The 25,658-nt window shown below is 32.7% G+C and overlaps 1 protein-coding gene across 1 annotated transcript in view; it reads right to left on the reverse strand.

Moving 5' to 3' along the window:
• Nucleotides 1-24,658, reverse strand: part of LOC148609343 (uncharacterized) — a 37,880-nt gene extending 13,222 nt beyond the window's left edge. Inside the window, exons 1-12 of the mRNA XM_088541289.1 lie at nt 24,422-24,658; nt 20,522-20,583; nt 18,757-18,828; nt 17,586-17,650; nt 16,199-16,270; nt 7,062-7,135; nt 6,294-6,378; nt 5,320-5,415; nt 4,312-4,536; nt 2,305-2,507; nt 1,461-1,572; nt 644-816 (exon numbers count right to left, since the gene is read on the reverse strand). Of these exons, the coding sequence (XP_088397415.1) occupies nt 1,501-1,572; nt 2,305-2,507; nt 4,312-4,536; nt 5,320-5,415; nt 6,294-6,378; nt 7,062-7,135; nt 16,199-16,270; nt 17,586-17,650; nt 18,757-18,828; nt 20,522-20,583; nt 24,422-24,658 (1,263 nt within the window). The 3' untranslated portion in view covers nt 644-816; nt 1,461-1,500. The remainder of the gene's footprint in view (nt 1-643; nt 817-1,460; nt 1,573-2,304; nt 2,508-4,311; nt 4,537-5,319; nt 5,416-6,293; nt 6,379-7,061; nt 7,136-16,198; nt 16,271-17,585; nt 17,651-18,756; nt 18,829-20,521; nt 20,584-24,421) is intronic.
• Between the last annotated feature and the right edge of the window lie 1,000 nt (nt 24,659-25,658).

Genomic DNA, 25,658 nt, shown 5'->3' on the forward strand with positions numbered 1-25,658 from the left:
TGATAATTATATAATGGCATGCAGAAAAACCTGTAATGAAAATGTTATGGATGGACGAACAGATAAATGAACAGTTGGAGACCATGCCCCTAGTCACAGCAGTGGAGAGGGGAAGAGTATGAAAGTATAATCATATCTAAGTACTGTGAAAGTATTATTGTTCCTGGGGTACCAATTTTCATGGTTTTCGTGGGTATGCCAAACCACGATTTTTGGTTCCCGACGAAAAGGAGATTTCCACTAATGTGTAAACTGAAAACCTCAAACCCACGAATGCAAAAATCCACAAACTTGTGTTTCTTCCGTAATCCAAGAAAATTGATATCGACAAATTAAAGTACTTTCACAGTATGATAGTACATAAATAAATTTTTCCAACACAGATAGACTGGTGTAGGGGTGGACAAGCAAAAGATATTCCTATATACCTCCTATTATTGTTTGCATGAAGATTAAAATGGTTCGTTGGAATAATCTCTAATTTTGTGATGTCATATGAGAAGGTTCTAAGAAAATAATTACAGGATATGCATACTGACAAACAGGTAAAAAGGTAGTATAATTGACATATCTGTCTAGGGCAGAAAAATTAGTAATAGTATTCTTTTGAATTCTAACATTAATCCTAAATGAAGTTGCACACCTTGTAGTGTCAGGTATATATCCCTTCTTGTTCAAGTAGTTGACATCTGACAGCACCCAAAATTGCTAAGATATGCCCCAACCGTATAAAGCCAAATTTTCCAAATCCAAGGGCCATAACTTCCATAAACCGTAACCAAAGTCGAACTTAATCTGTAGCTTCCCATAGTAAGACTACATACAAAAGATAAAATCAATTGGTAAAAGCATTACAAAAAAAAAAAGTGCGGAAAACACAGACAGACGCTGGGCATTTCTATGCCCCTCACAAGGCGTCCTGTACAGCCTTTTTCATGAAAAGTGCATAAAAAGAGTCCTTCAGTTACTGAGTTATCTATTATCTTTTTCAATTAATTCCATGCACCCTCCTCTTTTTAGTAATATCCAGCCAATTCACAATGTTAAAATCCAGTAATTAAGCATGACATTATTTCTGTTAAAATAAATACTGCATTTTAATGAAATTATTATAAAACAAAATTCATAAGCTTCGGATTTTTCAAATGAATAAGTACACTGTATAAATCAAAATACAGGCATAATTTAAGGACAAAATGTTGATTCTATAATACATGTTATCGCTATCTTGTTTAAAATCACTTTGATCTTGCTTTACGATAATTTTCAATCTCACGCCAGTTCAGTGACAATGAAAATTATCGCTAGTTTCTATGTCCTTGCGTGACATACAAGCAACAGCGTAGGAATATTTGACAACCCAAATAACCATCTGTTTGCTTACTGCGTATGAAATACTGGCTAATTTGTGGTAATATTTTCTAGTCTTCAATGGAAAATGATTAAATACAGTTATTTACCTGATTAGAATGAATAAATCCCAAAATCATTTAACAAATTTTAAATGTGATCGTCATAGTTAACCGTGCACAACATACATGACGTCATGTAGCACATCGCTGAAAAATAGTCCTGAAAGGAAATTTTGCAGTGCTTATAAAGCTTACATATTTAGGTCAAGAAAACTAATACCTTACAATTCAGCAAAGCAGCGATAAACAGATTATTAAAAAAAATTTTCAACTCGTATCGCGGCTTTCAATGAGAAACTCCCTCTCATTGATAAGATATTAAATAATCTAATATTCTCTATATAATATAAAAGATGAAAAATAGGCCATTTGGCCCTGATATTTAAAAATCAACATTAATTGTATCATATTTCTCAGAAAGTTAGATTAAGGAGGTAGACCTAGGGTAAGGGTAATAACTCTTGAAATCGTTGATATGTTTGTATCATATCCAATTTCATTAAAGCATATCAAACTTTCATTTGAAAGAGAATGAAATCAGTCAAAGTTACTATGATGCTTACATGATATTGATGTAAAATGCTGAATACAAACGTTTGAATGATTTGTAAGAATTGTGTCCCTTACCCTTGGTCTACCTCCTTAAATTCAACTAAAGGAGAGTGCTGACATGAATTATGCAATGATTATAGGACAGATGGAATGCCAGACAGATGAGTGAACCCTAACACAACTCCATATATATATATATATATATGTTCTCCAGACATGCCTTCATACGGAACATATGCTGGTACACCTTCTAGGTTTTGGGCACATTTTATGTCTATTAAACAGACTTGTCACAGACTATGGACAATCTACAATAATAAGAATATCTTGTATCTCATACATTATCATTCACAGAAATATGTACTCCTCTAATTCCACCCTTGTATGTTGCTGTTCCCATTTTGTGGTTGTTTGGTTGCCATGACACCAAGCAAAACTTCCTATTGCTGATGTAACCAAAGATAAATCCAACATAATTATCATCTTCTGATGATCGCACATAAACTGTGCCACTGTATTCTATAGACCCATAGGACTGATCACCTAAAGAGAGAGAATGAATATATTTATGTATTATAGAAAGATAGAAAAATTTATAAGTTTCCCTATTTTTCACCTAACACAGCTCTAACACATTTCTTAAATTTCTATTTTTCACCTAATCTTGGTAGAGTTCTTCATTACTTTGGAAGAAATAATTCTAAATCATCTTCCAAATATACAGAGGAAGATGTTTACAAAATGCTGGAATTTTCAATCGACAACATATTTGTCCAGTGTGGTGGACGTGTTTTTACAGCAAACGGTAGGCATTCCAATGGGAACAAATTGTGCTCCTTTACTTGCTGACCTTTTCCTTCACTCTTATGAGGCTGACTTTATAGCTGATCTGATCCAAAAGAAAGAATATCGTTCAGCTAGATCCTTTAACCACAGTTTCCGCTATATAGATGACGTGTTATCTTTAAACAATCCTAATTTCAGGGATTTGATACATAGCATCTACCCAAAAGAACTTGAAATAAAGGATGCAACAGACACTGTGAAGTCAGCCTCATATCTTGACCTACACTTAGAAATCAATGGTAAAGGAAAACTATTGACCAACTTTACGACAAATAAGATGACTTTTCATTCAGAATTGTCGACTTTCCTTTCATCTGTGGCAACATCCCTTCAGCACTTGCGTATGGAATGTTCATATCACAACTCATACATTATGCCAGAGCTTGCCGAAACTATGCAGACTTTTTGTATGGCGCTAGAATTATAACCAACAGGCTTCTGGAGCAGGGTTATGTTGCTACAAGATTGAAGTCATCACTACAGAAGTTTTATGGTCGTCATCATGAATTTGTGGATCGTTATGGTGTATCCATCTGCACCATGAAGACATGAAGACTGATTTAATCAACGAGTCTTAGTTTTCCTTTCCACGTTTGTCCACCCCGGACTTTACTTTTTATGAGCAAATCGGCGGGTGTCTCTAGAAAAGCAGAGGATGTTTACCAGTTTTTAGTGGAGTCGAGTTGCTCATTTGCTTTTGTTACTTAGTATGTATGATTTTAATTGCTATATGTTCTTTGTTGTGTATGTCTGTTTTCCATGTCTGGTCTTTGTCCCTGGATTACATTCTTTTGATTACCGCTATAACCTTGGTTCCCTTGATTACTCTTTCAAAAAGATCTCATATTGACATTTTTTTAATTTATCGAAGCGCAGGCTTTCCATTTTATTAATGCAAACTCATGATAGATTTGCTGACTAGGTCACTTGGATTTAAGCTGAAATGCTGTTTACTTCAGCAGCCGACTAGTTAAATCACATTTCAAGGTGTTAATATGGCTTACTTATTAATAGAAGGTTACCTATTTCAAGAGGGGTTACTTGCCTATCAATGCTGTAGATTTGTCAGTGTGGGATAGGCAAGTAACATTTCAGGAGATGTTACTTGCCTATCAATGCTGTAGATTTGTCTGTGTGGGCTAGGCAAGTAACATTTCAGGAGATGTTACTTGCCTATCAATGCTGTAGATTTGTCAGTGTGGAATAGACAAGTAACATTTCAGGAGATGTTACTTGCCTATCAATGCTGTAGATTTGTCAGTGTGGAATAGACAAGTAACATTTCAGGAGATGTTACTTGCCTATCAATGCTGCAGGTTTGTCTGTGTGGGATAGGCAAGTAACATTTCAGGAGATGTTACTTGCCTATCAATGCTGTAGATTTGTCTGTGTGGGCTAGGCAAGTAACATTTCAGGAGATGTTACTTGCCTATCAATGCTGCAGGTATATCTGTGTGGGATAAGCAAGGTAACACATTACAGATGTGTAAGAATGACTTGCCTATTAATGCTGTTGGTTTGTCAGTGTCAGCCTGTTGATATATCTCTCTCCCAGCAGCCTTCACCAACCTGTCAGCATCATTACTGTATCCTGGATAGAAATCTACTGTGAAATAAGAAGTGAAGGATGTTTCATGGATGTCAGGGTTGTGTGGACAGATGTCATTACTGTCTTTGATGCCATCTCCATCAGCATCAACATCACAATCATCTTCAACTTTGTTACCTGAAAGTTAAAACAGATTTATCAAGGTGTGGACAGGTGAAAACAGGTATCATTACTGTCTTCCATCAACATTATCACAATCAGACCTTTGTTATCTGAAAGTTAAAACAGATTTATCAACGTGTGGACAGGTGAGAACAGGTATCATTATTGTATTCCATCAATATCATCACAATCAGACCTTTGTTACCTGAACAGGTATCATTATTGTTTTCCATCAACATCATCACAATCAGACCTTTGTTATCTGAAAGATAACAGATTTTTTAAGGTGTCAACATGTAAGATGTGACAGTTCTGTCTACAACTATGATAGCAACTTCATCTGTAACAATATCATCCACTTATTTTATTGAATGAACGTGTGCCCTCAAGTGAAGAAAACACACCAATTATGTCCATCAACATAACTACTACTACCATCATAATTTTGAATTATAACCACAGAGGATTACAGTTTTTGACACAGTTTATTCCAGAAAAATGTGTATTGTTGGTATTTTTGTGGAATAAACAATTACAACAATTAAATTATATATAAAGAAAACAAAATTAAATATATTAGTCATAGGTATCAATTTTAGTGAGTTCACCAAGAAACAACCCCAGTGTCTAACCCCTTGCTTCTAACAAAAGGTCAAGGTTACAACATAAAACAATATGTATGTTGTATGGACATCTATATCAGTCTGTAGAGGGTTATTTCTGCAAGGACAATTATATACTATGATCCATCACTGACCCCTGACCCCTTCTGTACCAAGATCAAAGGTCAATATTTACCATCTATACCAGTCTGCAGAGGGTTATTTCTGTAAGGACAGCTGTCTACTGTGTCAAAAATCTCATTGCCATCTGAATCTGGGTCACAGACATCACCTGATCATTAATTAAAGATTAAAAACATAGTCCATGAATGTATTATTTTTCCAGTTTCACTTTTATAGTGAGAAATTATTGTATTTATGGAAGTGGCATAGTAATTTTGGTCACAGGACTCAATGAATGAGTGGGATATTGGAATATCTTTGAGTGCCATCCAATTTCACAAAGATTAAAAAATATGGTAACATTTGCCATTCACAAAATCATAACTATACAAGAATGTAATCATCATTAACAATACCCTCATATTCATTAGTTACAATTGACTTTTTTGCAAACATCCCTATACAAGAGTCAGCATTCAATATCAATCCTAGCATCCCTTTACAAGAGTCAGCCTACAATAGCAATCCTAGCATCCCTATACAAGAGTCAGCCTGCAATATCAATCCTAGCATCCCTTTACAAGAGTCAGCATTCAATATCAATCCTAGCATCCCTTTACAAGAGTCAGTCTACAATATCAATCCTAGCATCCCTATACAAGAATCAGCCTACAATATCAATCCTAGCATCCCTTTACAAGAGTCAGCCTGCAATAGCAATCCTAGCATCCCTATACAAGAGTCAGTCTTCAATGTCAATATCACTTACAATATCTATCTAGGGTCAGGTAAGAATACATATTTTGTACTGCTTACATTACTATCAACATCCTTGAAATGGTGAATATCACCACTGCTTACTTTACCATCATCATCTTTAAAATGGTGAATATCACCTCTGCTTACTTTACCATCATCATCTTTAAAATGGTGAATATCACCTCTGCTTACTTTACCATCATCATCTTTAAAATGGTGAATATCACCACTGCTTACTTTACCATCATCATTTTTAAAATGGGTGAATATAACCACTTCTTACTTTACCTTGTCCATCACTATCACCATCAGATTGGTCACCATTAGCTACATCCTGACAGTTATCATTAAAGTTCAGGATACCGTCACCATCCTTGAAAAAAAGTGAAGAAGAAATGTCCACGGGAAATTACATGAAATAGCAATGTATGACCACAAAATGTCAAATGGTTAACAAAGCCTAAATTTGAAAAATACAATATTAGCAATGAAAGATAATTGGAAAGAGTAAATAACCCAAGTATGATCACATGCACCAAAGAATGCTCAGATTTAATGACAGTAAAGAACTTGTTATGAAAACAAGTTTAATCTTAATGCATTATAGTCAGTCAAAAAAAAAACATTTTGGTTAATCAAGATAGCAAATTGATTATCCAGTATTATAATACAGATTTTCTCAATAAAATTATACTGCTACTTTCAAGATAAGTTTTAAATTTTGTGACCTGAAGATTGATATTCATGTTGTGACATTTTGATTGGAGATGGTCAGAAGGTCTGAAAGAGAAATTACCAAATTTATTTCAAATGTGATTTATTGAAATTCATTACACAAGGAATATTAGATAAATTGCTGCTATGTATAAGATAAATTCCATTATTTTGTTTCATTTACTAAGCTATAAAATCCAAACTGATATCAAAACTAAATTGATTTTTTGTTGTTGAATATTTACCGATCTTTGTTTGTCCCTCCAACAGTGTCACAATCGTCACCAACTTTATTGTCATCTGAGTCTGTCTGTAGGTTGTTGGCAACATTTACACAGTTACAAAGCTGTCACCATCTGAGTTTTCCTGACCAGGGTTGGCTACAAATTGACAGTTGTCTGATTCATCTAATACACCTGGAAATCAAGAAAAAATGAAATTCAACACACTATTTAAAAAAATCTTTCTAATCTTATTGATATCTTTCTTTCTCAATTTATCAGAGTAAAAAAATCTTTGGTTTATGTAGAGGAATGTCAATATTTATGAAGTCTTAGGCAAAGTAGTTATCAATTATGATAACCATAAGCTTTTTTTTTCATTGAATTATTTTTCTCCCATGGGCTCCATGGAGGCTTAGTGAGCTAGAAAATCATAACCCTTGTCAACAAAGCTGACATCACAGTCATTACAGCAGACTCTTGACATTAGAGCCAATAAAAAGACATTCAGCTGACATTACAAGCAATCACTAGTCTATTCTGTTTTATACAAAATAACACTAATTTTTTAAGTTGAGACAGAAAATATAACAGTGAGCACAATAGGGTGGGACATGATATTCTGTTGAAACATTCAATAGTGACATTATTCTGAATATCAGCAACATCACAGTCAGTTTGACATTATGTTGTTACTGGATATTGCCAATATATTTTAGTATCATGACAGAAGAAAAATTGAATCAAAGTGCTGATATTTAAAACATTTTATCCTTCCAGACACATTACTGCAAAAATACATTCCCTCTAGTAAACTTATTACTAAATATCTTTCAAGGCCAAAAAGGAGTCCCTCAATTCTTGAGCTGATATGAAGACTAGATCTTAATTTTATTTGCATAAATAAGAGAATATTATTGAGCTGATAAATTCCAAGAAATATTTTAACTTGTTATAAAAGAGGCATTGAATGATATAAAAGGACTCACATTTGGACTACATTTTTGTGTGGTGTTCACAAATAGTAGGGAAGTTCCAGTGATAGACCAGTAACATATGGTATTTTGATCCTGAAGAATCAAAAACCAAAACTTTTAAAGTTCTTGACAAAAATAAATAATCTGTGAGGTTTCAACAATTACAAACTTTAATTTGTATTGAACATTCCTTAAAACACAGCATAAAAAGGTATCACAAAAAATAAGTTCCATCACTGTTGTACCCACAAACTGAGTTATCTGATGATTATTGACTCATTATCAATGTCACCAATGTTTTATAATCAGCACATTTACACGGATGGGTAACCCAGCAAAAATCACAAAATTGTACAAAGTCAGAAATATGGTGTATGAGAATTGTACAAAATGATGTACCTACTGCAAATTGAACAATCACTATTTGCATACATATACCTGAATTAGACCAAGTAATACAGACATCGTATCAAACAAGACATTCAAACATAAAATACAATAACATATTCATGTAAAGACCTACTAAGATTTGCAGCATGTCGTTGTAACGATATCTGTTGTAGACTTGTCATTACCAGTTATTAAAGTGTATCTGAAACGTGTCAACGTTTGTAAATAATTGGTGAAATGTCAATGTGTGCACACCGAAAATACGAATCAGTTGATTTCACAAACATTGATGTCATAAAAGTTCAAACATAAATATTCGTTTTGGGCGCCCTCTGTAACAAGGTGCGTTATTTCTTATGTCCAAAACATATGAGTTACCCTGTGTATTACACTGATAAAATTATACATCATCTTCAATTTATATAAGAATAAAGGCACTTTGTTGTTTGATAATGATGGTTCAAATCAGGTGAGCCTGCTAAGGTGAGCTCTGATATTAACCATGATGAAGTCACTATTTAAACCAAGATGTTATTTATTATTCCTTTTATAAGTAATTTGATATTTACAATAGAAAATGATGTTCGATAACTGAAATTTGTTCAAGTATTACCTAAATGTATTTATTAAATACCACCTATTTCATATCAGAATAACCACTGATCATGATTTGTGATACGGTCCAGTCTTAATTTACCGCTTGGGTCAGCTGATGAAGCCATGTTACAGGGGATGGTTGGCATATCACAAGATTAATTTGTTGACATCTTTTGTGAATTATTGTCAAGAATTTCTAAATTCCTTAATGAAGAGTTACCATACTTACAATTTTGTCATCACATTACCATTCTTTGGAATTTAAAATTATGGTTTTGCACATAGATAAATATGTCTCAAAAATAATATGAGATTATTTCATAACTGTGAAAATATACTACTCAAGGAGGTAGACCTAGGGTAAGGGACACAACTCTTAAAAGTCATTGGAACGTTTGTATTCAGCATTTTACATCAATCTTATGTAAGCATCTAATTAACTTGGATTCATTTTATTCTGCTTCAAACGAAACCTTGAGAGGCTTTGTAAAATTGAATATGATACAAACTTTTCACTGATTTAATGAGTTGTGTCCTCCTTAATTCAATAGACTTGCAGGACACACAATGTGGGAACACAGGAAAATGCATCATTATCCATGTTTTCATCTGTAATTTTATATGAGGACAAAAACAGCTGATCTAATGATGTAAGGTTACAGTTATCTGTATTCAAAATTTGAGTGATATCATTTTTTTTTCCAGAAAACTGAAAAAGAAGGAATGCTATGTTTAAATCTCTGTAATTCTGCCCACATGATACTACTGAAAAAAAAATAAAGCACTGTTTATTCAGAAATAAAATACTTTGCAGGATGCAGCATTGTATGAATTCAGAGGTAAAACTGAATAGTTTGGGCAAGAATAGACACATCATTTAAGCTTGATATAGCTCAAAATTTAGAATGTGATTTCACTTTTTTACACTGCAAAAGTTTCTCACTGGAATGAAATGGGATAAAGAACTATAAAAAAATGCAGTTGGACATAAAAAAAGCATTTTCTACGGAGTTTAAGAAGATAATTTTAATGCTCCATATTTTACCTTTAATTAGTTAATTATTATCGTATGAATCATAACCCATTTAAATCAATCAAAATTTTCCTGTTGTGGAACAATTTTATAGCTATCCATTTTCTAAAACTCAAGTTATTGACTGGAAATCTGAAAAATGATTGTGTAAAGTCTCTTTGGCACCTAATTCTGAACCAGTCAATAGAAAAAAGAACAAATATCGGGAAACACAACAAACTCACCAGTGTTTAACCTAAATATAAACAGAGATCACCAAAAGATATCATTCAAAATCAACATCAAGCTTACTTTTGTGGTATGAACCTAATTGTCAAATTTTGTCTCAAACTAATATTTAAGTAGTCACAACAAAACCAAGTGCCTACACAACAGCATGGATCAAGAAAGTGACATACCATTATAAGACCCCAATATCACTATAAGTTGCATGTATAGATGTTCTAAGTAAACTCCATTCTTACAGAATGTTGATGTTACACAGCACCCAAAATATCTTACAACATATGCCCCACCTATATCAAGCCACACACCAAATTTAACATCAATCCATCAATTAAGAGGAGAGATAATTGCTACAAAATAAGGAAGGAATAATGGACAGACAAGGTATTTCCGTTATACCACCCATAGTTTTCCTTTCCTCGTTTGTCTACCCCGGACTTGACTTTTTATGAGCAACTCAGCAGGTGTTTCTAGAAAAGCAGAGGACGCTTACCCTACCGGTGCACCTGGTCCATGTTCCCAGTTTTTAGTGGAGTCAGAGTTGCTCATTTACTTTTGTTACTTTGTATGTATGATTTTAGTTACTTTATGTTCTTTGTTGTGTATGTCTGTTTTCCATGTCTGGTCTTTGTCCCTGGATTACATTCTTTTGATTACTGCTATAACCTTTGTTCCCTTGATTACTCTTTGAGAGGAGGTATAACATATTTTATATTATTACCTAATTATAAGGTTTTATCTTGTTTATTAAATATACACATATTTTTCTCTATTTTCAAAATTTATTCAGGACAGGGCGACCTATTGCACTGTCGATGTACTATTGCACAGTGCAATAGTCTCCTTGAGGAGTCTATTGCACTGACCCCATAATGACCTTTATCTAAGCCTTTTGACTGGTTGAACTTTTTTTAAGTGCTTCATTGAATTGGAATTTACACACAAAAAACTTGTGTTTAAAAACGTACATGTGACTCTCGTCTGCCAATTCGTAAATATGGAGCCGTGAATTTCCTATTCCTGGTCGAATGGTTGTCTCTTTGACATATTCCCCATTTCCATTCTTTATTATATCTCATAGACAAATTAGGTGATAACTGTATAGTATATATTGTCTTATTGCATCTTAAAATTGCTAAATGATAACAATTAAGTTTTGTATTTCAAAAAATAGTAACAAATAATTATAATAAAGGGCCTCATAGAGGCAAAACAATATGACAATAGTATACAAAATATACATTGTATTCTGACGAGAGTAAAACTAACTTACAAATCTTTGAGACTACTTATAGTGGAAAAAGGAACCAGTTTAGTCTCCTTCTGATTAAATGTACTACGTAATGTAGACCCATAACCATTAGCATCCAAAGCAGTTACATTGATGATCAAGTTAGTACCTAGATGGCTGAATTAGAAGACACCTGTTAAATACCTCACAAGAACATTCTAAAAATCAGTATTAAAGTGTAATTGAGATTCTGTAATTTGTTCTAGAGGAAAATAAGACTTGATATTTTGCAGTTTATGTCATCTTCTTTAAAAAGGGTAAAAATTAAAAATAGTATGTTTTCGGCACAAAATAATAACACTAATAATTGCAACAGAATAATTCCTGAATTTCAATAAATTCAAACAAGCTTTAGCTTAACAAATAGTATTTTTTTCTTTATATAATATATCCTGTCAAAAGTCATTTAATGGACCAGTTCAGATATTCAACTTCCGTCCTGGTAAACAACATTGTGCCATCACAGTACTGACTCCGTATCACGGATTCCGTATGTGGGAAGTTTTAGAATCAATTCAGCACTAGGTTTGAGCCTGAGAGCCCTCAATGGTGCCACCTACTTATTGAGAACCCTGAATAAAATAAATGTAGTTTGCCTTGGTTTAATTTGTTTTTTTTACTGCCACTGCTATATCTTAGATGTCATTGTTGCAAGTGATTTTTTTTGTTATTATATTTGTAAAGTGTACACCACTTCTATGTAAGACATTTCATCTAAACAATAATGTATTCTACTGGATCCTTATTGAATTAAAACATCTATATGTAATACCACTACCTACAGTTCAATGATAGCATCAAACCTGTTTCCATAAACACTTGATGTGGAACATGGGTCAGATCATTTTCAGCCATGAATCTGAAACATTGATATATGTAATGAAGTATCAATCCATCTCTTTATCTTTAATGTGTCTTTGTATCATTATTAGTCTTTTCAGGCGTCATCGTTCTGTTACCATGGATTTTATTACTTTTGTTGTCAGGGCCTTGAAGGCTAACTTGATGGTATGTTTACACTTATTGAAGACCTTTTGGTGATCTCTGTAAGTGTTTACTATTTTTATAAAGGTTATACCATGGCACATATGTTGAATTTCACCCTATCTGTTCCTTTTTCTAGTATCTGAGATTATATTGTGTTGTAATTCTTCGACTTTGACTACGTTGCATTTCAAATCAAATGGGTTCAATAGAATGGTTACCTTAAAAGTCTCCTATTAAAGTATTACAAGTGTGGTTGAACTGAAATTTTTACTTCCTTTTTCAGTAGGAATATTGTAAGTACAAGATTCTGTAAACCAGTTTGTTTTTACAGGGCAAAACCGAGAGATGACCTTTATATTACAGGGTTAGAAATAAAAAGAATGACTGTTACAGTGATTACGAAGGTTATTTGATAAAACATGTTTATGCACAAAAGAGGTGACCTTCTGAGCAGGTCAGTCTGTCTGTAACTTACAGAAACTTCAGTGATTTCCTACGTTGATCAAGGAGTTAAATATAATGTTTGTCATCTTCGGTTCCTGTGCCTCTAGTCGAAGTTCTTCTAAATTCTCAAGGTTCATTAAAGCTTCTTTATTTAATACTTGAAATTTATTTGCATGAATATCCCTGGAAGAATTAAAAATAGTATTTAAATAAAGTATTTATGGTGGGAGTTAATTATTACAATTCTTCTATTACATGTACATAGCATAAAAATAAGTAATTTTTAAATACTGAAATATGTCAATCAAAAGATAAAAAAGCCACATACTCTTTTTAAATACATTATAATAATAAAAAATTACCATATTTATGCTATAAAAACAAAAAAATCCATAAGCGATACCATATCATATGGTATACCTACAGAAGGAATGAGTTAAAATTTCAAGCCACTGAGAGAATTTTTTTCAAAATTTCAAGCCACTGTGATGAGTAGTAGCTAAGAAAAGTGCAATGAAAATTTCAACTTTCAAAAAAAGAAGTAAAAAAAATAAACATAGCCTTTGGTAAACAGGAAGTTGTTCTTGAAATATTTCAAGGAGCTGTGATGAGTTTTTGCTGAGAAAACTATGACTGAAAAAAATTGTTACAGACACACATAAACGCAGACAAGGTAAAACAGTATACCGACCTCTCCTGCGAAACTGGAGTATAACGATACTTATCATTTGTACTTGTACATGTAAATGATTAAGGAGGTAGACCTGGGGTAAGGGACATAATTCTTCAAATCAATGATATGTCTGTATCATATACAATTTCACGAAAGCCTTTCAAGCTTCCCTTTGAAACAGAATAAAATCTGACCAAGTTACTTTGATGCTTACATGACATGGGTATAAAATGGTGAATACAAATTTTCCAATGCTGTTTAAGAGTTGTGTCCCTTACCCCAGGTCTACTACCTTAAATTGTAAATGTTGTTTAACTTGTTCAAATGACCTGAATTACACTGTCATTGTCATCAAAAATATTACAATAATGCAGATATATTAGAAGTTAACACAGTTTAGTGTAAAACTGTAAATTGAGATTATTGTGGTGATGGTTTTATTTCGCTTTTTTGGGATCTCTCTGAAAAGTACCAAAATTAAACAAACATAAATATTCCATTTGCCTAATTTTTCATCAGCCAATATATATTGGTGTACTAGAAGGTGTGGACAAAAGCAAGTAAAAATCTAACGGCTTTAAGGATTCTTTTTACCAACAAACATTTACTGACAAGAATAGTGCTATGGTTCACAACCAAGCATTTTATATATGCCACATATCTTTAATTGATTTGACAACATTTTTGCAAAAATATAATTTTTACTAATTATTTTTATGGTAAACAACAACAGTCAGATTAGCAAACATTCTGTTTAGGATAGGACAATAAAGGATAGTTTGTTTTTACTGTGAACAATAATAAAACACTTATCATTCAGAATGCCCCAAAATTCACCACACCAAAATTTAACATGCATATTTTGACAGAAAACGACAAAATATACAGTATCTACCTAACCTTTTATGTTTGGCTAAACTGTGCAGCTGAAATCTTGTCTTTTTCACCAACAAATCATAAAATGATAAGTTATGATGCCACACAATATTCTGTCATGATGCTAAATGTTTTGTGACATCAACAGCTGAGTAAAAAGACCAAGTTAAATAAAGCATAGAGGTACAAACTTACAACAGTTGACAGAAAACTCTACTTGCTTAAGAGCAGAAGTATGATATAGTTCTACATTTTATATTATATATATGTTAATTACACTGACAAACAAATAACAATAAATTGTACAAGTAAACTCTGATCTTCCAATAATTAAAAAAAAATATAGTGTAAAACCGAACAAAAAGAGAGGGGTAGTGATTCATGTAACAAGTCATAGCAATTATACATTTACAGCACAATATTTAAAGGAAAAAGACTTCTACATACAAATGAAGCTGTGGTGATTCTTTGATGTTGTTGATGTGTTTAGCTGACAGTTTCCTGGTTATTCTCTATACCACTGTAATAAGAAATTAAATGTCTATGATCTATTTCACAAACATGAGTATAGCCCCCATAACCTAGTATGTAGGCAAATTCTTTCAAAAATTTCCCTGTGATCCTAAAATTTTACTTTGAAACCTGTCTAAACTGAACCCTGCATAATCTGAAAACCTGTCTAAACTGAACCCTACATAATCTGAAAACCTGTCTACACCAAACACTTTTTAAAATCCCTTAATATCAATTTAAGTATATTTTGAACATAAGTATACCAAACACCTGTCTAAACCAAACAACTTTCTAAACAAAAACACCTCTAAACCAACACCAGTTTAAACCAAACCTTGACTAAACAAAACAACTGTCTAAATCAAACCCTGTCAAAATTAAACATCTGTCTAAACCAAACACCTCTCTAAACCAAAACAATTTTAGACTCCATAAGGGGTTCTGTTCAGACAGGTTTCTCTATAATATGAATCCAGAACTTATACAGGTATTATAATCAGACCTTAAAATATATATAAATCTGAAGATAAAATATAAGATGCACAAAAGTATTCCCTACTTGCGGAGCTCGAGATGCAGCCATATTTTATCCTGTTTTTGCAGCGTTACCTCCCGTAAGAGCAGGTGTAATTTTGAAGTCTCTGTAATCGATGTTCGGATTCGGGTGCAGAAAAAAAGAGGTAACTCGAATGAAAATGGAATACCCAGCAGACAAACACAACAGTGTTTCTAAAATTTACAAGGTATTTCATTTGGTTGGTAGGTTACATAAGGATGATTTTCATTTGTATCCTGGGTAAAGAAAATTTATGGCAGGGTCAGTAGAACGAGAAATTCCCTTTTGACTTTCGAGATTTTCTAAAGTATCGTCGATATCGGATAGAAAACCTTACTTGTTCCGAATAGACACCTGCTCCAAAGGGAGATAAATGTTGACTAAATGTTGGTCCGCAAGTCTGCAATAATTACATAATTGGTATCTTAATGGTATTTAATATAAAAGAAATTGTGTTGTTGGTAGTAATAAAAAATCAGCAATGTTTCTTTGGTTGATTTTACAAAAAATCATAAGTGTAAAATCAGTTTTAGGTTATGACATCACAATACTTTGATCTTTTATGACATCATAATTTACGACTAATTTTACACTTGCGATTTTTTGTGGAAAGGACTACTGGAACTTTAACTTCAGTAAATCACTTGAATTAAAATTACAATGTTCCTTTAGTCATTGTATGTTTCAATTACTTACAAGTAAACAAGATTTGGAAGACTACCAAAGCCTTATACTGGGAAATTGATGAAAGCATTTCCTCCAAGTCTCCTGAAAATAAAAAAAATAATCATAAACAAACCAATGTATATCAATACAAATAACTGTCTATACAACATAAACTTCAGAAAAATAAGGGGCAATCATTCAGCAGTAGAAATGGTCAGTGTTCTAGGATTTTTCAGAAATTGAGGTTTCCTCGGGAAAAATCCATATAAAATCAACTTTCCCACAGTCAATGACAGCTTTCCTAACAAAACAAATCCTTACAGCATATGAAGTTTTCAACTTGCCACGGGAAAGTGTAACTAAGTACCTAACTTTCCCTGACCCAAATTTCACTTGCCCTTGGTAACAGGAAATAGGAATCCTAGAACACTGATGGTCCAAATTTAAGTTGAAGCAGTTAAGACATTTATGATCTCTTTGAGGTCAGAGTGTCTTCTTTAAATAAAAACGATGAGAAAACAATTTTTAAATCAAGCTGTTGAAGAAAATTTCATTAAAATAGAACATGTTTAAGGTACTGTTTCTATTTGACCTCATTTTCTTCTGAGATAAAAAATAAAATGTATCAAACTATCAGGGAGGATTTTACAAGTGTATTTCTACCAAATAGGAAGTATATATCATAGGTGTTAACTCTCCCTCTTTTGGCGGAAACCTCCCATTATTTCATGAAAAATTCAACATTCTCCTGCTTACCTGCCTGTGTCAAAGCAGGAGATTTCGACGCATTTGTAAAAATTTCTCCTGTCTTATTTAAATTTTCAGGTTAAATTTGTAAAGAATTACTTCAATTCCTGTCAAAACATGTAGCGAGAGCAAAAATCTGGCAAATCTCCTGCTTTGAGAGGGAAAACAACCATTTCAGAATTTTTGATATTTATCACCTAAGAAATATATACAATAGAATAAAGAACATTTTCTCGACAACTACTTCAAATAATTTACATAAAAATTTGCTGTACTGTAATTCTTAAAGTTCAAAACTTAAACACTAACTTTACTACAACTAACATTAATGGAAAGACGGAAATATGTGATCATTGTATATTTCCTTATTTATGTTTTTTGCTTAATTTGATAAAACTTAGGAATTTTAACCAGGTTTGGAGGAATCCAACACAAAAAAGGAGGGGGTACAAACTTCAATCAATTATAGTGCATGCACATGTTATTCAACTGAAAAAGGCCCTGTAATGATATAGTGATTGTCTCATTCAATCATTACTACAGTAAAACCCATGCAATTTACAAAATATGTCCCTTGGGGATTTTCAAAAGTTGGCAGGTATGGAACATTCGGTAAATCATTGCTATTTATATAACAACTGATTTCATCTACCTTACTTTACTTACACACTTCTAAGATTAGGACCAGTAAGAAATCCATTAGGTAACCAGTATATCTTGTTTCCTGTTAAAGCCCTGAAATTCATTATCAATTAATTATTCAACAGAATATTTACAATCATTACAGTACCTGACCCAATTTTTGCAACTGTAGTTACAATCCTTCATGGATCACCAATGAGTTTCCGAATGCCTTTATTATACATCACGTGACCACAGATCAGATACATTTTTTGGATTAGTTTGTTGCGTTTTTTTTTATCCATGTTTTATTTACTAAATGGTAAAAATATAGACACAATTCTAATTAATTTTCTTTAATACATGCATTTGCTTTTTTCATTGAAATACAAAATGAATTTAAATTCAAAGTAATTTAATATGGCACTCAATTTGACTCACTCAAACAAAAATTCTAAAATTTATACGAACATTACATTTATATGTAACACAGCAATCAGATTGGTCACTATCAATCAGTGATCAATCAATCACCAATCCAACAAATAATTGAGCAGATTGGTTCAAGGACTGTTTATACCAAATGACATGTACTAAAACCACTCCAAATCTTCAACTCATCTAGGCCAGGCCAAGAACAGAAATGTTTCTAAAGGCCCCAAGAAGCTCTGGACTAATGTGTGGCCCAAAATTCTGCATTCTGGGCCTCGTTTGAGATTTTGCATAGCCTTCAGGTACTTAGTTTATTTTGTATTGGTACAATGTATTAAAACTGGAAATGTGCTAGTGTCAAATCAGTGTATGCTTTTTGAAGGTCATCACTATTTTCCATTTCTAGTAAATTGTAATATAAAACATTTTAAATTATAAATAAGATAAATTCAATAAAACAAAATTTGGATGGAAGAATGGAATGATAGATAGGTGGACATAGTGATTCCAATATACCAACCATTCTGGTAGTAGTAGTAGTATAATATAATAATATTCACATTGCTCTGTACTTGACTGTTTCCTGTGGACATGTGCATCAACTATATTAAAAAGGGAAATGACTGTCAAACATATTACAACTTACACATGAGTAATAGTACTGGGCAGAGATCCTGAAAATATTTCACTTACACATGAGTGATAGTACTGGGCAGAGATCTTGTAAATATTACATTTACACATGAGTGATAGTACTGGGCAGAGATCCAGTAAATGTTACGACTTACATATGCGTGATAGTACTGGGCAGAGATCCTGTAAACGTTGTCTTAATTTCTATGCTGTTATACATCAGATTCCTGAAAAAAAATAATACCAATCAGAGTAGCTAAGTGATCTTATGTCAAACACTGTAATTACAACAATTTATTGGCAACTTTGTTCAGTTTTTCTTTCTAACTAATATTTTTACCTTAAGCAAAAGTAATTATAATGTATATAGATTCTTCTTCAGTCTTGAGGGGTTTACAAGGTTTCTGCAATCTAAAATTTAACTATTGAGAGTGGAAAAATTGTGTAATCCCTGAAAGCATTGGAGGAGAATCTGTTTCTCACATGAAATCTGTAGTGTAGAAAACTCAGAAATGTAAAATGGCAGGAAAACTCTCACAGAAATTTAGTCGCCACCCGGTGGTTAAAAAATCATGTGCATTTTTAATCATAGGCTTAGAGCGAGAGAAATTTAAATATCTTCTTCCAAAGCAAATCAAATTAAGTGAGCTTTGAATGTCAACAGACCAAACAACACAAATACACAAATTAAATTAAAAAAAAATACAAACAAAACTTAAAAAATAAACAACCCAGAATTTACTTATAAACTGGGACTATGGACAAGGGTCTCCAGTATAGTAAGCATTCTCTGTTTTTTTATGCTAAAAGCATATGTCTTGTTACTCAATTGATGTAAAATCTGGGCGAAAACAAAATAAAAAATGTTCATTTGTTTAAGTGTTCAATGGCATTAAGCAGGCCCAAACGACACATAGCTCCTAACAGGACTAATACTCTCGCTGCCTGTTGAACCCTGTAAATTTGGGGACCAATGTGGACACACAATTCTTATTGGACACAATTATAACTGGGGATTGACTTAGCACTTTTGACACACAATTTTGCTGCCATTCTTAAACACTCAATTCCAAATAGAAATCAGTACTATTTTTTTCTGCTGGCAACAAAATAACAGAATATGACTGCAAATTTACTTTAAACATAAATTCCTGACAATATGCACACATCTCTACGGAAATCTAACACTTCATTAGTTACATTACAATCCTGCACGTTGTTAATGAGGAGATGTGGACAACACATCAAACCAAAGAATTGCTAATAAACCTCAAAGTCCAACTGCCATCATTTCTATAATTTTTGCCAAAATATAAAATTCTGACAATATACACCTTTCAATATAGTAATTTAACACCAAGTTTCATAACAATCCTACAAGTTATTGAGGAGAGTTGCAGACAACACTTCAAACCAAAGATTTGCTAAAAAAAAAACGTTCAAGTCCATCAACCATCATTTCTACAATTTGTGCACAATCTTAAATTCCTTACAGTATGCACATCTCCATTATATTACGTCCCACAAAGTTTCATAATAATGCTGCAAGCTGCTTAGAAAATAGTTCTGAACAGACAGACAAAGACAGACAGGATGAAACCTATATACCCCTGAACTTTGTTTGCAGGGGGTATAAAAAAAAATAACAGAAGAGCAAAGGGCACTAAATAAATAGCCCAGGTCTCCCCTTAATACAGTTAATACAAACAGCCATTTTTTAATATGCCAAAACATGAAAGACGCTCAGAAAGGAATACACTTGTATACTTTAATAAAAATCAATATATAACATATAAAATGTGTTATTAAGCTTTGTATTATATGAACAAGTGAATACAATTCCTATTTTTCCATTTTGTGTTGTAAGAAACACAAGTATCCCAATTAATCTGTAAATCTCATGATTTGCTACTGACTTACAGTTGAGTAATTTGAGTTGTGCTTAAGATAGGCATTGTTGTTATACCACTATTCTCTATTACCTGTTACCAAACAAAATCATTAAAAAAAAATAAGAATTATCAACTTTGTATAAGGTGGATTATCTCCCTTCAAAAATTTTAACCCTTACAGAATCTTGGTGAAATTTCATATAAAATTTTTCTTACAGCTTTAAAAATGAAGCTATAAGGAACATGTTACGGTTTCATCCCTATTTCTTCTTAAAATAAGTAAATGGCAGATTATGTTGAACATTACGTAGCACTCAAGATAAGAATCATGCAAAATGCAAAATCATAGAAAACCTTCATATTTTCATTTTTGATATTTTATTTAAAATTTTATAGAAAGTAACATGTTGTTTTTCATATAACCCTTGTTCAAGGGAGATAAAAATTATATAGAATGTATTGTGGAATTCAGAATTCAGGGAGACAACTCTGTAAATGACACTGAAATACAATAGAAATTATTGGGTTTTGGTGTGAATTATGTTTTAAGAGCAGACACATTTGAATTGATAATTATACATTTCATACTATAGACCAATAATGCAACTTATTTACAAAAATAAAAATATCTAGCCTTTTTTGGGGTGTATCACATATTACAGAATTTGCATAATTCTTATAAAGACTGCTACTTAATTTGAAAAAAAAAAGAAATCAAATCATATACAAATGTTAAAACAAAGAATTGTTCAATTGGCTTTGTACAAACTTGGTAAGACTGGTCAGGTTTACACAAACTTACAACTTGGTAAGACTGGTCAGGTTTACAAAAGCATGTTCCAGTATGTTAAAGGCAGTGCAGAATTTGATGGATCTGAAGTAGAAGGAGTTTTTCAATAATATATAACATCCTAGCCAGTCAATAAAGATATATTAGATGTCATTATGATCAATAGACAAAAAGCTACAAGAAATATTTTTTACTTACCATAATTATATGAATTGTTTTCAATTCTTCACGAAATATTAAAGAAAATTTGTTATAAGGAACCCCTCAGTATTACAAGATGTACTTTCTATCCAATAATTGGTAAAGACTTAAACAAAATTAAACGTAACACTTAACACAACCCTTTTTATTTATGGAATCCATGTAAAAAATTTCTTAAATTTCTAATTGAATGCCAAGTTACATACATGTATCACTCTACTCTATACCTACATTTCAGATGTGTCAACATTTTAAAATGTTACATAAGAAATCTCTGGAAACGTGTAATGGGTCACATACCTGCAAAAGAACCAGATCTTTCATCTATCGTATCATACAATTGTGGATAGAGCATTCATTTGGTTTTATTATAAGGTATTTTGGGCATGTATGAAATATTGAGTTTCCCTTTCCCTAACTGCCCAGAAATAAACAAAATCTTTGAGCAAATGAATTCCCTTCCTAAAAACCAAAAACAAGTTTAAATTATTTATGAACACAGGTACTGCTCAATTCATCAATTAATCTTTTTGTGAATACTAAACATGTACATGTAGATAAATGGGATTCAACAAACAATCTAAAATCATTTGAATGATATTGTCTCAATAATACAATGTAATATATGTACACATGAAAAAACATGTTTGAAAATATACTGTAACTGCCTTGGTACAATATAAACATGCATATGTTGACATAGTGGAGTGCCAAGTTTTCATGGACTTGAAAACAAAAACATTGGAACACATACACTATAGATAGGTAGGATTCAAAACACTAAATAAGCTAACTTATTCTATTAATTTTGGAACTACGTCACTGATCTTTATAACTTGATTATATTCATTTGCCCCCCTCCTCCTCCTTGACAAAAAAAAAAAAAAAAAAAAAAAAAAAAAAAACCTAATAAAATTAAGAAGACAAGATTTATAGGAGTGTTCTTTGTGATGTCATCACTTGCCTGTGATTTGGCTTTGGTTGGCAAAAAATCCATCGAGTGGCATAGGGTATCAACTTCAAATCATCGTAACTTTTCCATTTTTAAAGATAACTGAAAAATTTTTTTGGTTCCCATAATTGCAAATAAAATTCTTTTTATCCATGGAATTTTTAAATAAATATTCAGTAATTAGACTATATGTACATAAGATTTTAATTACAATTTTATCCAAAAATAGAGGTTTACATATAAATATCACTACAAATTTATTTTTTCAAGTAAAATAGTTATAAATTCACATACATAATATGAATTAGTTTATCTAAATGAAACATTTTGCAGAACCAAAATTGGATATAAAAAAACAAAGTTATAAAGTTTTGAAAATTGGGATTCTTATCATGGAATTGTCAATTGTTTATTTAGTTGTTTATTTGCCAACCAATTTGACACTTAATGATTTGCAAATTAGTGATTTTGACATCACTAATGAGATTGGCAAACTCTCCTATCAAAATCCTCAGAGACAGGACTTGTCTACTTAGTGACTGAAATGGAACAATGGATTGGTTTATTTTTTTTTAAATTAAGACTGAAAAAATTACCTCACCCCATTATTAATAATTCCCCTTCAAGAAAACTCTCTCCAGAATCTCAATATGACTGGAGGGTATTTTACATAAACAAAAGTTTACAACTAGGGAAATTTGGTTTCCGGAAAAAAAAATAAAGTGATTTTCTGTCGGATGAAAAATACTGATGGAATTCACGGCAAGTCTGACAGTGCTGCTATTGCACTGCAAGAAAATGTAGTGGGATAGATAAGGATTGAAACAGCAAATATGAATGTACATCTGATTAAGATATGAAAAATTTCAATTCTCTGTCAGACTAGACGATGCTGCTGGAACTGCAATGCGAGAACTTTGCGGGGAAAATTATAACTATAATCGAATCTGGTTTACAATTTCCGCAACCTCATCCCAGCTGGCATAACAACATTACCAAAACGTCCAAATATAGCAGCATTGTCATCTAAACAGTAGAACATTTCAACCGTTTGTCGAAGTAACATATACTAAGTAGCCATAGCTTCGCATCGACTGACTCTACACTTTAAAATTAATTAAAGTTTTGAAAATTGGGATTCTAATCATGAAATTGACAATTGTTTATTTAGTTGTTTAGGCTAAAAACCACTAATTCCACTTTCCATAGGCTTCTATGCTAATTTCACAATATTCAATGGCTTCTCTGGACTTTACCTTAACTTTAACCTGCAGAGGACTATATATCAGCATGATTCTACATATGTCAGCTCACAATCCTCAGAATGGCATGTGGGGTTAGCAGACTTGCAGTGCAGTACTGGTCACCGGAAGTGAAGTGTCTATAAATAGCATGGGAAATCCCAGTGTTTTCACAAGATAGGGGTATATTTAAAAATCATTATGGAGATTAGGCTTCACATCACAAGAAGCAAAATGCACCTATAAAATGTACAGAAATGTTTTTCCTTTCAGAAACTGTTTAAATTTTTTAAATAAGATGAGAACTTTTTTCACAGCACTATGAGGAACAGGGGTAATTTCTGCGTAGGACTATTTTTGCGTACGTTCCAAATGCTCATTGGTTGAATTGGTGGTCTGTAACCTTTATACAGCTAATACTTTTCGTTTCTCCGTGTTTCTCACGTGTCATTTCAATAAGCTAATAGATAATTCAAGAGTGACGTTTTTCTTTAATTTACACTCTGCCTTAATAATACCACAGACACATAAAAATAACGCTATCGGTTTTAACCTGCACAGAAATGCATATATACATAACTCTCGAGTGTCAATGGTCTCACATTAAACTACCTTCACAAAACCTGGGTGTTACAAATGTTAAATTAAGCAAATCTGCCAGTACACGGCTCTCGCCCGGGAATGTCACTGCTTTTAACTTACACAGAATTGCAAGTATATGATCATCCGTAGGTGATTCCTTACTGTATTAACTTGCATAGAACTGCTCGTACCACAGTGGGCATGGTTGTTCTTTACTCCTACAGCGTAGGAGGTCGGAATTTCGTTCCTCCATACCTCAACGGCACCAAGTCTGAAAATAGCTTGCCAGACCACCTCTAGCATTGCTGGAGTAGATTGTTCTTCAATAAGCCGTTTTTGTACGATGGTTTGTTCTGTTTTTTTCCACGATGATTCTTGTTTCATGAATGGAATTGTCATCTCTCGAATGTGTTTTCCATTAGCAAGACATAAATGTCTTAAAAATAAACTACCAGAATCATAAAATAGTTTCTCTGATAGTATGACGTTAAAAGCACTAGAATTAATGTATATTTTCAGGTGAATTCTTGGAGAAATACTTAAACGACTTATTTTGATTTTGAAAAAAAAAATTAAACCATAGACATTTCGATTTTTTAAAAATTTTTAGTGTATTGTTATACCCTGACCTAATCGGACTTAACAAAACAGAACAAAATGTTGCTTCATCGGAGAAAACCCAAAACAAATGCAACAACTTTCGGACAAAAACAGAACAAATGGCTTATCGACAATCCATACCCATGAGTACTGTGTGTACGCGACTCTCTAATGTAACCACTTTTGGCTTACACAAACTTGTACACGTGACTCCCGGCTGTCCCTGATTTTAATTTCACAGATTTAAGTTATCCAGAGCTGATTGTACATGTGATCCGCGTATCACTGGACTCAACTTACGCAGATCTAGAACTGCCTGTACAAGAGGCCCCCGAGTTTCACTGGATTTAACTAAGTTTAACAAAACTGGCTGTGCGCCATTGTTTTTACTTACACAGAACTGTATGTACTTATGACATTAAAGTGCCATTGGTTTCACTTACACAGAACTACCTGTACACATGGCATTTAAGTGCCATTGGTTTTGAACTTAAACAGAACTCTCTATACACATGACTTTTAAGTTCCATTGGTTTCAAGTTATAAAGAACTGTCTGTGATGGAAATGATGGACCGTAATGGAAGCAGGATTTTTAGCGCGCAATAAAATCTGGTTTAAGCCACCTTTCATTTTGAAATGCTTGTACCAAGTGAGGACCATTGCAGTGGTTTTCATCTTTTCCGTTCTACAGAAGTTTTATGGTCGTCATCATGAACTCGTGGATTGTTACGGTGTATCCATCTGCGCCATGAAAACTGATTTGTTCAACGTGTCATAGTTTTCCTTTCCTCTTTCGTC

Source organism: Perna viridis, chromosome 8 (assembly GCF_037379345.1).
Source record: "Perna viridis isolate PV_CMFRI_1.1 ecotype Kerala chromosome 8, ASM3737934v1, whole genome shotgun sequence".
Classification (NCBI taxonomy): domain Eukaryota; kingdom Metazoa; phylum Mollusca; class Bivalvia; order Mytilida; family Mytilidae; genus Perna; species Perna viridis.